The 14,389-nt window shown below is 40.8% G+C and overlaps 2 protein-coding genes across 5 annotated transcripts in view; one reads left to right on the forward strand and one right to left on the reverse strand.

Annotated features, from left to right (window-relative positions):
• Trmt13 (tRNA methyltransferase 13 homolog) overlaps positions 1-9,073 on the reverse strand; it is a 14,777-nt gene extending 5,704 nt beyond the window's left edge. Inside the window, exons 1-7 of the mRNA XM_031375275.1 lie at positions 8,130-9,073; positions 5,748-5,794; positions 5,527-5,593; positions 3,746-3,808; positions 3,250-3,319; positions 3,033-3,139; positions 2,215-2,382 (exon numbers count right to left, since the gene is read on the reverse strand). Coding sequence (XP_031231135.1) covers positions 2,215-2,382; positions 3,033-3,139; positions 3,250-3,319; positions 3,746-3,808; positions 5,527-5,593; positions 5,748-5,794; positions 8,130-8,276 — 669 coding nt within the window. The 5' untranslated portion in view covers positions 8,277-9,073. The remainder of the gene's footprint in view (positions 1-2,214; positions 2,383-3,032; positions 3,140-3,249; positions 3,320-3,745; positions 3,809-5,526; positions 5,594-5,747; positions 5,795-8,129) is intronic.
• Positions 8,470-14,389, forward strand: part of Sass6 (SAS-6 centriolar assembly protein) — a 35,128-nt gene continuing 29,208 nt past the window's right edge. For 2 of the 4 annotated variants that reach the window (XM_031375268.1, XM_031375270.1), the window contains exon 1: positions 8,470-8,666. In XM_031375268.1, coding sequence (XP_031231128.1) covers positions 8,602-8,666 — 65 coding nt within the window. In that variant the 5' untranslated portion in view covers positions 8,470-8,601. The remainder of the gene's footprint in view (positions 8,667-14,389) is intronic. The other 2 variants (XM_031375267.1, XM_031375269.1) reach the window with 1 other exon arrangement.

Raw genomic sequence — 14,389 nt, forward strand, 5'->3', positions numbered from 1 at the left:
ACCAAAAACTAACAAACCCCTGTTTCTTTCCCCCTCCCCCTGCTCACCAACCCACCCACCCTCTCCTTCTTCCTGGCCCTGGCACTCCCCTACACTGGGGCACAGAACCTTCACAGGGCCAACGGCCTCTCCTCCCATTGATGACCGACTTGGCCATCCTCTGCTATACATATGCTGCTGGAGCCATGAGTCCCACCATGTGTACTCTTTGGTTGGTGTTTTAGTCCCTGGGAGCTCTGAGGGTACTAGTTAGTTCATATTGTTGTTCATCCTAAGGAGCTGCAAACCCTTCAGCTCCTTGGGTCCTTTCTCTGTCCTCAGTCCAATGTATGGCTATGAGTCTCTACTTCTGAATTAGTCGGATACTGTCAGAGCCTCTCAGGAGACAGCTATATCAGGCTCCTGTCTTTCAACATTTGAACTTTCTCATTCTCTTCCTCTATATTCCACTGAATGAACCTCACTCCCCAGGACATTTCTTACTTATATTATTGAATAAAGATTTTCATATTTTCAACATTTAGCCTAAATCTCTTTTGAAATAGTTTTACAGTGTTGCTAGGATAGCTTCTAAAAAGCATAGTTTGTGTGTGTGTGCGCTCGTGCATGTGGTGTCTAAGGAGGTCAGAAGATGGATGTTGGATCTCCTAGAGCTAGAATCGTAGGAAGTTGTGAGCTACCTAAGATTGGTGCTGTGAACCAAACTGTGATGTTTTAGAAGAGCAGAAAGCACTCAAGCTCTGCTTCTGCCTCCCAAGTGCTGGCATGTCTCTAGCTCCACAAAAAAAATTTAAAAATCTTATTTTTAAAAACATCCTCCATGACAACTCTGGAAGCCTGAGGTCAGTTCTCCATCTTCAGGTTCCTGAAGCACTGTGTACTGTCTATCGGTACAGCACTTAGAAAGCTAAAATACTGTACAGAAGCTTCTTTGAAGCAAGAACCAGATCTTCCACAGTATCTCTAACAGAGCAGGATGAAGCCAGAGCATACGACAGGAGACCTTCCGGGACCAGCTATCCTTCCTGGTTCATACTGACACATTCTACCCTAGGCCATAGATTCCATCACATAGAAACCTTTTGCACAATGTATGGAAGCTTCACCTGCCAGTAAAAGGCTGTTGGCCTATGAGCTTGGGCAGGAAATAGGAAGGTGGATGCTCTGGGATAGAGAGACAATTCTGGGTCTAGGGGTAGGCGTGCAAAGGGGATTTGCCCAGGAACTCTGGAGGTAACAGTTGCATAAACCTGAGGAGAGGTAACTAACCTTGTGGCATGATTTAGACTAGTTTAAGTGGGTTAAATCAGTTACAAACTAGTCAGGGAACAGAGCCAAAGCTATTGCCTTAGGCATTTATTTCAGGAGCTGGGCACAGCAGGAAAAGCCTGCACTTCCATAGAGACGTTTCCTTTGTTCTTTCAGGCTTTGGTTCCAGGGTTCTTATTTCCTAAAATGCTTCTGACACTCTAGCAAATGCTAATTGATCTTTCTGGACGTATCTCAGGAGTCATTCTACACTGCCTCCTGTAATAAAGTCTAGCCTGCCACCCTCTGCAGAACCCCCCCCACTTCAACACTACTCACATACTTACCTAGCTCTCTTTTCTAAACACACTGGAGAGCACAGCTGCCTTATCAGTGTCTATCTGTATATACAGTGTGCTTATCATGCTGTCCAAGAAAATGCTTAAGTATTTAATGAAGAAAGAGTCTGTCAGCAGTGGCAAATATAAGGTTAGGACGTGGCGTAATTTCTAGTGGAAGCCTGGTTCTGTTCACAGATTTATCTTGTCTTTGCCTACAATTTTATGAACTCAGATTATGGACTATCAATAGTTAAATTTTTTTAAAAAAGATTTATATGTAAGTAGCTGTCTTCAGACACACCAGAAGAGGGCGTTAGATCTCTTTACAGATGGTTGTGAGCCACCATGTGGTTGCTGGGATTTGAACTCAGGACCTTCAGAAGAGCAGTCAATGCTCTTAACCGCTGAGCCATGTCTCCAGCCCTCAATAGTTAAATCTTAAAAACTTACCTTTAGTTTAACCAGTACAATTAGAACCAAACAAATAATAATAGCAAAAAATTATAATCAAATATATAAAACACAAAATTCATTTTAAGAGACATGCTCCTATCATTTTCTTTTTTTCCTACTTTTAGAAGAAAAATTACTTTAGTTATTAAGATGTTACAATGGGTGTACGTACCTTGAATCTTGTGGTCGCTTTTTCTACCAGGATGAAGTGAACGTTTTCAGCATCTTTTAAGGCAATATCAACCCAATGAGATAATTTCCCCTTTCCTGCTCCAAACTCAACAAAGCATCTTCTTGGACCAAGTAACTTTAATTTTTCAATGTTACCTAAAATAGAAGCCTGCAAACTTCATAGGGTTATTCTATAACCTAGAGCAAAGGAATTCAACTCAAATTGCAAAACAGCAAGGTACTCTCTAACAAGGCAGAAGGTTTTTACTGATAATTTCTGAATGGCTAAGAATTTTTTTCCCTTTTGCTTGCTTTAAAATAATACCCTGCACTCAGGGTCATAGCCATGCCCAAATTTTTATTTTATGTTTACATATAACTTTGAATGAAAGTATTTTGTTCACTAAAAGAAACTAAGTAATTATACTCAGAACCAAATGTTAGCTCTTTTTTTTTTAAATTGTTCTTTTCAAGACAAAGTTTCTCTCTGTAACCCACGCTGTTCTAGAACTCACTCTGTAGACCAGGATAGTTCCAACTCAGATCTGCTTGTCTCTGTCTGCTGAGTGCTGGATTAAAGGCACGTGCCACCACACCTAACTAGAATGCTAGCTTTTAAAAGATTACTTTTATTTATTGCTGAGCATACATACTTGTGTATGCATGTAGAAGTCAGGGGACACGTTGCAAGATTCAGATGACTGATCTCAGGTCATCAGGCTTAGCAGCAAGTACCTTTATCTGACGAGCCACCTCGTTAGCCCGGAATGTTAGCACTAAACATATGAAGAAACACTGAGTGACTGTATCTAAACATACTTGCTGTTTCAGGTGCTTGACTGCACAATCTCCATTTCTTGGGTCATTAAGGGCATCATGTAATGCTGGATGGGACATAATGTGATCTTCATGTGTAGAATTCAAGCCTGTGCCCAAAAGAAACATGAATGGAGACTCTGAACAACAGAACGGAAGGTAACTCATAAGCACCAAGTGCTTCTCAAATCACTGAACCTGCAACTTTAGGCAGACTTACCTTCACTTGCTTTTTTCAATTTCTTAATTAAGTTTTCCAACTGCTCTTCAGATAGAGAAGAAAATGGAACCTACACACAAATACAAAATAAAACTAAATAATGTAGTCACAGCACGCCTTAAGGTACCATGGCAGAGACTGAACAGATGCTTAAGAGCTGGGCAGATGCCTTGGCAGTTCGGGTGCTTCTCCCGGGCAGAGCTTTGCTCCCTGACCCCTCAGAAATGCCCCACTGTGAAGGCACTGCTCCATCTCTGCCCTGATTCTTTAACTCTCACTGCTTCCTCAGGGTCTGGGCTCAGCTCACAACAGAGCCATGTTGCAGTTATGGGACATAAGTTAACTTGGAACTAACCATCACTAACAACGTACTTCTATAGGAAAATACATCTGAAAGTCAAAACAACAGATCTTTCTAAACAAATTGGAGAATGGTCTGTACAAGGAGACAGCTTATAAATACCACTTAGAGTTAAGTATTAAATAATACACTTACTAATTGCTCAGGAATTTCTGTTTCATCCTTTAATCCTGCATTAATATCTTCAATAAAGAAATCCTGACAAAACCAAAACCATAACATAGTATTAATATGATGCTGAAAACAATTAGTGAAGAACTGCTTCTTCTCTCACCCTCCCATACCATTACCCTCTGTCACACTCAGTTATCACTGAATATTACCGCACAAGCCACGATCATGACTGGGCTGCTGGCTGGCCTCTAGTGTTGGTGGGTGCCTGAGTCTGGTCCTTTGGGACCCTCCCCACCCCCAGAGTTAGGCCTCTGGGAGCATTCTTATTTCTCTCTTTACTAAAGGAGCTAAGTTCTAAAGGTGTGGAGGAGAGGTCATTGTTTTTCTTGTATATTAACTTAATGTTAAAATACCATGTTTTTCCTTTATATAGGATCTACATTGAAGCTCAATTGGTAGCCAAGGCTTGCCTAGAATTTATTATGCTGTCTAAGCTTGCCTTGAACTTTGGGTAATCCTCTAGCGTAAGCCTCCCAGGTGCCAAGATCACAGGTACTGGTTGCCAAAGGCAGCTAAAATACTTTTAGCTCATAGCATCTGAAGCGGTGGTTCTCAACTGAGAGGCGTCTGAAAGTGCAGAAGGGTATCTGCTGCAAAATGACTAGGAAGAGGGCTGGGCAGTGGTGCAAGCCTTGGATGCTGGCACTCAGGGAGCAAGAGGCTGAGGCAGGTGGAACTCGGTGAGTTTGAGGTCAACCTGGTCTACAGAGTGAGTTCAAGCTGCTACAGAGAAACCCTATCTCAAAAACCAAACCAAACCAAACAAAAACCCAAACAACCACAACAAACCCCAACAACAACAAAAAGACTCAATATGACTATCTTGAGATACACATTGTAAAATGGCCCATATCACAAAGCAAATGAACATACTTATTATTTTGTATAGTCATCCACCCTCAAAGTATTATATTTTGTTCCCAAACAGAAGTATGAATTTTTGGGCTGGAGAGATGGCTCAGTGGTTAAAAGCACTGGCTGCTCTTCCAAAGGTTCTGAGTTCAATTCTTACGAATCACATGGTGGCTCACAACCATCTCTAAAGGGATCTGATGCCCTCTTCTGGTGTGTCTGAAGACAGTGTACTCATATATGCTCATATACATAAAATAAATAAATCATTAAATAAAAAAAAAATCTGAATTTTTAGCTCTTGCTTAGGTGGACGCCGTGAAAGACTTACATGGACTGGTGCTAGCTCAAATTCACTATCTCTATACTGAGTCTGAATCTCAAAGATGCCCAGTAATTACTCTTTACAACCTTAATTCTTTTCCTCTGATTTGAAATCTCTTGCTGCACCATCACCCCTCTCTATCCAGCTATCAAGATGGGTGTGCTGGTGTATCATATACTTATCATCTTAGCATTTGGAGAGCAAAGCATAAGAAACATCTGAGCTGTGTTGAAGACTAAGAATTACAGTACAGTCCCCTATCTCAAAAGCAAATAAACAAACAGAAATAAAACATGACATAATTATTCTGGGCTGGTCGAGGTGGCACCCACCAGTAGTCTCAGTACTAGAGAAGCTAAGGGAGGAGGGCCTCATGTTTGGGGTCAGTGAAAACCTGCCTCCTATCTAACCAAGCCTACAGATAAAACACAAGTACAGAAAAGAAAAGAGGAGGGAAGAAAAGTACAGCTATCAAATGAGTATAGTGTATTTGCCAAATTCAATCTGCATCTTACAATTCTAAGTATTCATATACAAACTTCACATGTGTATTTCAAATACTTACAGGCCTAGGCTTCTCTCTTGAGTTACATTTTTTTAAATGTTTTGCTAGTTGGTCTTCATATACTGTGCTGAATTTAAAGAGAAAATTAAAGAGATGGAAAAATCTTAAATGAACCTTGTGAAATTTACTGCTTCTTACTACATCACACAAACACACAAGCAGATCCACACACCCATGGGCCCCAAACAACAACAAAAACACGAATCTGACCTCATACTTACTGTTTTGGATCTAAAGGACACAAGATTCTTTTCCGAGCACTTTCTTCCTAATAAATTAAAAGGGATATGTTTATTTAAATGTCAAGTTTATTACACTCAGATGTTAGATACACCCACAGTGTATTTCTATTCCTAAAATAAGGTAAGAAAACTTTAAAAGGATATAATGAAAAATAAGCAAGATTAGGTCATGCAGCATAACAAGAGTCTCCACTGTAGCTTGCTTTTGTATAAATGAGCAAATACTGTTTTGGCTTACTAATGTAATTTTGCATTAGAGATAACACCTTCTGCTTGGCAGTGGTGGCGTGCGCCTTTAATCCCAGCACTTGGGAGGCAGAGACAGACAGGTGGATTTCTGAGTTTAAGACCTGCCTGGTTTACTGAGTGAGTTCAGGACAGCCAGGGCTATACAGAGAAACCCTGTCTCAAAAAGACCAAAAAAAAAAAAAAAAAAAAAAAAAAAAAAAAAAAAAAAAAAAAAAAAAAGAGGTAACACCTTCTAAAAATGGATAGTTATTATATGTACCATTAAGTAAAGAAGTTAGCCATTTACTTCAGATTAACTAATAATATTCACCATGTCCAAAAATGATCCTTTGAAATACACATATACTGGATATCAATGGCTAAATTGAGGACTAAAAAACTCATTACTTGCATACTTATTCTTTTTGAAAAATGTTGCCCATTTACATAGATTTTAAAATGCATATTGACCTAAAGTTGCTCAAATATGGGGAAACGCTGGGCATGATGGAGCAAGCTTTGAATCTCAGAACACCAGAGGAAAGGCAGACAGAGATTTTGAGCCAAAGGCCAGCCAGGGTAACCCTCAGACCCTTTCTCAATAAATATAGAAATAATATACAGGAGAAAATATGACAGGATCAATGAGGCATGGCACTTTAACAATTTAGAATGGGTCATATTTACTGGCTTTACAACTTTTCAAAATGCTAGTTACAATCTTTCAAGTTATATACATTTAATTATAAGCACTGGGAGAAAGGAAAACAGTGTTGGCAGGTCTACTCTACAGACCCTATCAACACATATGCAAAATGATGGCCCAATTATTAAAACCAGAGGCCAGTGGCTGGGTGTGATTCTCAGCTCTTTCTATTAGCTGTTAACTCTATAATCCTAACTGCTTCATGGGAATAATAGTATAGACTTTCTATATTAAGTATAGATTTACTATATTACTATTAAACAGTATAATAGTATGACTTGCTTCCTAAGGTTTGTGAAAATTGAATTTTTAAAAGCAAAATAACATTTAGCGTTAGCCATACAGCAAAAGCTGACCAAGTATTTACTCTTAATTTTTCTCAATTATTTATTTCAATTTATCTCAGAATGTTCATGAAGATATGCACACTGAATTTTAGGGAGAGTTAAGAAATTTTTCAGTATTAAAAAATAACATTATTTCATATACAGATTTTAAAATTAAATTCCAGTGTGATTCTTTGAGGGGGACCAGATAGTTGGGAGGCTGAGGCAGGAGAATTCCTGAGATCAGACGTTCAAGACCAACACGAGCAATTCAGCAAGATCACTGTCTCAAAAACAAACAGGAAAATTGTCTTTCAAGGGAAATAGTACTCTATTCTAAACTTTCAAAGCATAATCACACACACACAAAAGCATCTTTAAAATCTATTGTTTGAGCTTAGAGACAGTGTATGGCAGTTTATTAAGGTTTTTCTTTTCTTTTCTTTCTTCTTCTTCTTTTTTTTTTTTTGTGAGAGGGTGATGAGATTTCCTGGTGACTTGTAGATTAGTAATTTCCCTGTTCCTTATCCATTAGAAGCCACTAATATTTTTTTGCTTAGAACAAAAATGTCTTATGACATTACTGTCTGTTTTGGGAAGAAAAAAAAAACCCTCAACAAAAAAAACTTTGCTTTCAACTTTGAAGTTAGTTATTTTACGTTAATTTTTTTCTTCTCCGTCCCAGAATAATAATTACAAGTTCATAAGGAGAGTTAAGTCTAAACAAGAAAAAAATTTTTCTAAGTTCCTTCCCCATGCATTCACAAGGGGTTATGGTTCAAAAACAATAATTATGATTAGAACCCAGTTAGTAAAGCCTAGTGATCTTTTTCAAGCACTCCTTTATAAAAATAATCACTTCCCATGAGGATGGGAGACTAGTGAAGGATGAGTATAAAGATCTTAGTACAAGAAAGCAATGCTCCCCTTGGAGCTCATCGTGGCTCCAAGCGGTGGTCAGAACTGCATTTACTTAAGCAGAAGCTGGAGAACCCATGGCACAGAAGCAGAAGCCTGTCAAAGGGGCGAGGATGGGTTCCAGCACCCACAGACCCGCCACACTCAGTCCCGACTCTCAGGAAGCTAGGGGCGATAGCACACCTCTGCGGATCCAGCGTGTTCACCACAGAACCTTTTCCCCGCGGCCGCCACCATCCTGCAGAAGCGCTTCTTCTTTTCCACAAAGTAGCTGCATCTACCGTCGGTTGGAAAACCGATCGCGGGCGAAGTCGCCGCAGGAGCCTCCATAAGTCTGGGTCCTTTCGGCCCGGCTCAGCCCAATGTTGTCAATTTCCTTCGGTCCCACTTCCCTTAACAAACGTGGCCGTCTGAGGGGGGTGTGTCCACGGAAGTTACGCATCAGCCTGGCTTGGTCGTTCCCTGAACCGGAAGAGGGCGATGGTGGCTGACGAGGTCCAAATCTCCTTCGTTCTCTGTGTTTATCGTTTCCCTCCTCCTCCGCGGGAGCTAAGCGCCAAACTCAAACTCTTCAGGACCCGCACTTCTTTCAAGCTGTTACCGAGGGCCGGGCCTACTGGGCTTTTTCACCCTCCGGTCGGGGCAGCGGTCCGACATGAGTGAAGTTCTGTTCCAGCAGCTTGTTCCCTTGCTAGTGAAATGCAAAGACTGCGAGGAGAGGTGAGCTCCCGGTGCCGGCGGGTGGCGGTTGGGGTCGCGCCAATGGGGAAGATGGCGGCCGGGTTCCGCGGGGATCGGTCCGCGGGTGTCGGACTGTCACACCGGGAATCGGGAAGGGACCCTGCGGGGACCTCATGGTTGCCTTGGTTTGTCGCCGGGTCGGCCGTTGCGGAGGGGACTCGAGGAAAGGGAATGAGGAAATGGGAAGGCGACTCCCTCACGTCCACGTCCTGGCTCCGAGCCGGACTGAGCCCAGCCTGTCCTTTCTGGGTGGGAGCTCGGATGCTCCCGTTCATTCCTACAAAGCTTCACGGTGACTTCAGGGAGCCGTACGCACCAGAGTTCAGGTCGCCCAGCCCTTCACTCATGCTCTCCTTTGAAGGATACTGGGAGTGAAGCTTTAGAACTTCAACTAAAAACAAAACAAAACATTCAGTGACATACTTCGGTTCATCCGCACGTCTGTTCCGACCATTGAATTCAACCCCCCAATACTGGAAAATCAGGAATTTTGTACATTCAAAACATAATGTCAACCCCTAAGGCACTTCGTCGGACCCCTGGGGGATAACTTGATCTTCACGGAGTTTACACTATGGTATCCTATCGCACAGATAAATGCACACTTGCAGCATTAACCACAGGCGATGCTATTACGGCTCACATAGATTTGATTAGAAGTTAGATCTGATTTCCCCTCTTTTACTAATAACTTTTTAGTTGTTATTTAGTTTCTGTGGACATTACATTTTCTCATTTGTAAAGTTGATTTAACATGCCTATCTGTTCATATGATTGCAATGAAGACCAGGTGTGAACATGTTTGTAGAAACTAAAAGGTGAAGAAATGTTGAATTTAAAAATAAAAATGAAGACACTGATGTATTGAGTTGCTGGACTGTTAAACCCTGGTATGCCGTTTAGAATTAGGTCCAGAATCAACCAGCAAAGCAGTCAGAAGAATGGACTGGAAACATCAGCCATATATAGGAATCTGTAGGTTATTTTCATTGTCTTATTGTTGTTTGGTTGACTTTGACAATTGAACTGCTAGCCTCACTTAGCATGCTCTACCAGTGACCTGTAACTCCCCAACCCAGCCTCTAATTGGTGATTATTTTGTGATGTTTAATATAGTGGCTATTAGCCACATATAGACATGTAGTTATTGAATTTGGGCTAATCCAAACTGACGTCTGTAAGTGTAAAATTCATAGATTCTGAAGATCTGCTAGTAGCAAGAATGTAAAACATCTCAGTTTTATGTTGGTTATCTGTTGGAGCTTTATTTAAGGTATATTGATTGGGGTCAAATGTATTCAAATTAATTTTACTTTGAAAGTTATGTTTTGTTTTGTTTTTTAAAGTGACTTCTAAACAGTTTAAAGTGACATACATGACTCACATTTGTGGTTTCCATTTTGTTTCTGTTGAGCAATATGGGCCATTACTTGTGATTCTAAGCTTGACACTCCCAACTCTTCTCCAACACATTAAATTGTAATCAGACTTAATCATGTGAAAACACAACTTCAACTTTAAAAAGTACTCTTGTTAAGAAACCCGATATTCCTATCACCTGTGGCAAGGGCCAACCAGCTGTTCATAAATCAGATTTTTCTGGAGCACAGCCATCGTTAGTTGCTGCCTGTGGTTGCATCTGCACAAGGGCATAATCAATGAGCAATTGTATGGAAGTATTGGCTGGAAAATTACTGCGTGGTTTTTATGGTAGATTATATATGTATTCTCAGCACTGCAACAGCAACAGTAAAGGGCAGGGCTAGCAGGGTATACGGAGGAGCACAACCCCACACAATTGTGACAGAGACTCTATAGCAGTGGTTTTTGACCTTTTTTTTTTTTTTTAAGATTTATTTATTTTATGTATATGAGTACACTGTAGCTGTATAGATGGTTGTGAACCTTCATGTGGTTGTTGGGAATTGAATTTAGAACCTCTGCTCCCTCTGCCCAAAGATTTATTTATTATTATAAATAAGTACACTGTAGCTGTCTTCACATGCACCAGAAGAAGGTATCGGATCTCATTAGGAGTGGTTGTGAGCCACCAAGTGGTTGCTGGGATTTGAACTCGGGACCTTCCGAAGGGCAGTCAGTGGTCAGTGTTCTTACCCCTTGAGCCATCTTGCCAGTCCTCCACCCCCACCCCCACCTTCCTGATAATACATTTCCTTATATTGTGGTGACCCCCTCCCACCATAAGATTATTTTTGTTGCTACTTTGTAACTGTACTTTTGCTACTGTTACAAATCTAATGTAAATATCTGTTTTTTTTTTCTGATGGTCTGAGGTGAGCCCTGTGAAAAGGTTGTTTGACTCTTGTGGGGGAACCAGACCTATAAGTTGAGAACCACCGCTCCGTAGTCTTCAAAGTCTAAAATATTTCCTCTCTGGCCTCTTAAAGAATAATTTTGCTAACCCCCGACCTATAGGAAGAACAAGCTAGATTCTTTAGCCACCTATTGAAGAGCAGTTTACCCAGCAGATATTTGCCTGCTGTGTATCATGAACCATCCATCCTAGGTGCAGAGAATGTGAGGCTTGCTCTCCTTTCACCGCCAACAGCAACAACAAAGCCGGTCGCGGTTCTTAATGCCCGTGGAGAAGCAGTGTAACGCAGTTCCCAAGTTTAGATCTGGAGCTAGATTGCCTGGGTTTCATTCAGTTCATTCCAGTTCTGCACTGACTGCCTGATCTTGGACAGTGTACTTACCGTTTGTTTGCACGTTTCTGTGGGTTGAAGCTATGTCCTTGCAGCACGCGATCACTGACGACCCCAGCTCCAGTCTTACACCATTTATTTCACTTGTTTTTTGTCTCATCTTTAAATTCAGAATAATAGTACCTACTTCATGGCATTATTATTGAGCATGAAATTATTTAATACATACAAAGAGCTTAAAATAGTGACTAGTGTATGTTAATTATTCCCTAAATCTTATTATTATTAGTAAGATGTGACCACATAAATAGTATAATAAAGGCAGAATAGAGGGGAAGGCGGTTGGGTAGACATTAGTGTAACTATCAGGGAACCCTACCTAGAAGGAAGTAATGCGAACTTCCAGGATTGGATAACCACCTGCTCTTAAGTTCCTAAACTGTCTCTTAGTCATCACACAAGATCTCAGCTCCTCTTGATGCCTTGTATTCTCTCTACTGTATCTCCACTCCTGCTGTCCCCTCTGCCTAAGGTGCTCATTTGACTAAGGTGTGTCCCCTCTTGTATATGTGTGTGAGAGCAATGTATGTGTATATGTGTATGCGTGTATATGTGCATGTGAGTATGAATGGGTGTGGATCCATAGGTTGACTTCTGGTATCCTTTTTAAACTGGCCTCCATCTTAAAATTCTTATTTTATAAATTGCATATATCTTTTGTGTATGGAGGGGAGGGTATGTGTATGTCATGGTGTGCTTGTAGAGGTCAGAGGACAGCTTTCAGGAATTGTGTGGGTTCCAGGGGTTGAATTTAGTCTGTCAGGCTTGGGAGCAAGTGTTTTTACCCTCTGAGTTGTCTTGTCAACTCTCCACCTTACTTTTTGAGACAGGGTCTCATTGAACACAGTGCTTGGTAAATTAATTGCCTAGGCTGCTTGGCCTGGGGATCTCAAGACACCAACTTGTCCCACTCCAGAGTTAAAACACATTGCCTTAAAAAATTGTTTTGTGTGTTTATGCCTTAGCATGCAGAGAGAGAGAAAGAGAGGGGGGGGGTGGTCGTCTGTCTGCTTGCCTGCCTGTAAATGCCTCCAGAAAAGGAAAAGGATGTCAAATCCTTTTGGAGCTGGAATTACAGGCCTTTGTGACTGCTTGACATGGGTGCTGGGGTACAAACTCTGAGAGAACAGATATGTGCTTTTAACCACTGTATCTCATTCCACACCCAGCTTTTTGGTTTATTTTATTTTTTTAAGACAGGGTTTCTCTGGAATTCTCTCTGTAGACCACTAGCCTTGAACTCACAGAGATCTGCCTGCCTCTGCCTCTCCAATGTCGGGCTTTTGCTGTGGTTGTTTCAGATCTTGATGCAGATGCTTATGTGTGTGTGGCAGGCACTTTACTGACTGTGCCGTCTTCCCAGATATAGCTTAAATACCTTCCCATAAGGATCTTTAAAGTTGCCCAAGATGCCAGGTATGGTGACATACACCTTTTAAGTCCAGCACTTGGGAGGTAGAGGCAGATGGCTGTCTTTGACTTTGAGTCTAGCCTGGTCTATGCAGTGAGTTCCAGGAGAACCAGAGCTATGTAATGAAACAGGGTCTCAAAAAGCAAAGCAACAAAAGTAAATGGCTAAGTTGAAATTAACTGTTGCTAATCATTTACTAGGTAGCATTATGTAGGGAGGAGATGAGTTCAAATTTGGGCTCTGTAGTGTGCCTCAGGTTCTTCCTCTGATTAGAGAAATAGTCACTAAGATGATTGTTGAATGGGCTGTCTCTCTCTTTCTCTCTCTCTCTCTCTCTCTCTCTCTCAAGTGTAGGTACTTAGCAGACAATAGTAGCACTTCTTTTTCTTTTCTTTAGGTCTTCTCTGGAAGCCCTAAAGCAATCAGATGTTTATTTCTGTTTGTATCCTTAGCACCCAGCAGAGTACCTGGCTCCCAGTAGCTTTTCTTTGTTTGCACTGAGAGATGCAATAACAAGGTCACAGCTTCTGGATGACAGCAGTGGGCTGAAATCCAGCTCTTAGCTCTACTGTCTAAGGTCTCTATTTAAAAAGAAATAAACCTACCTAGCAATATTTGACTGGCTTGGTGGGTGTTACTCCACTACAAACAATGCTTAAAGATTGGGATTTATTCATTTGTTTTAGTGCTCTTATATCGAGAATCTTTCTAACAAAGAAAATAGATTTCTCTAATAGAGAAAATAATATACCTGCAATCTCAGATTTTCCTATGACATTTGTAAGGGCATTTTATTTATTTATTTATTTATTTGTTGGAGACAGTTTCTTTATAGAAATCAGCCAGTTCCTGGCTGTCCTGGAACTTGCTCTGTAGACCAGGCTGGCCTTGGGTGCAGAAATCTGACTTCTCTACCTCCTGAATTCTGGCTCTCGGTGTGTTTTTAAGTAAATATGGGTACTATATTTTACTTCAGTGCCTTCTTCAAGTTTTCTCTTAGTATCTAATCCATGTAGGTACTTCAGATGTGTGCAGCAGTATTATTAATATGAGTGGAATGCCATAGTCAAATAATTCTCTTAGACTTAGATAAAGGATGTTTTAATTCTCTTTGATTTTGTGTGTTTCTCTTTTCATATATATATATATGTATACATATATATACATATATATATGACATTAAAGTATAGGACTTCAAGCTGTCCTATACTTTAAAATTAGATGTCAATAAAAAATTAGATGTTAATTTAAGTATCATACCAGTATAGCAAATACCACTGTATGCTAGAAAATACCTTAAATATGGAAACAAAACAAAACAAAACAACCCCCCCCCCTCTTGTTAGATACCATTTATAAATCAGGAGGAAGTTGCAGTGTTTTCTGTCTACAGGGGGTGAGTGAAGTTGGCGTGCTACTCCAGTCTACTTCGCATACACTGCTCTAGGCACTAGAGTGCCAGTGGAACCCAGTGCCTGCCTAGCATGTGTAAGCTTCCAGCGTTCAGTCCCAGCACCACAAACATACTTGAGCAAGGATAACAGAAGTTTTTGTCTGTTTTTTTT

This window comes from Mastomys coucha, unplaced genomic scaffold (genome assembly GCF_008632895.1).
Source record: "Mastomys coucha isolate ucsf_1 unplaced genomic scaffold, UCSF_Mcou_1 pScaffold16, whole genome shotgun sequence".
Lineage (NCBI taxonomy): Eukaryota > Metazoa > Chordata > Mammalia > Rodentia > Muridae > Mastomys > Mastomys coucha.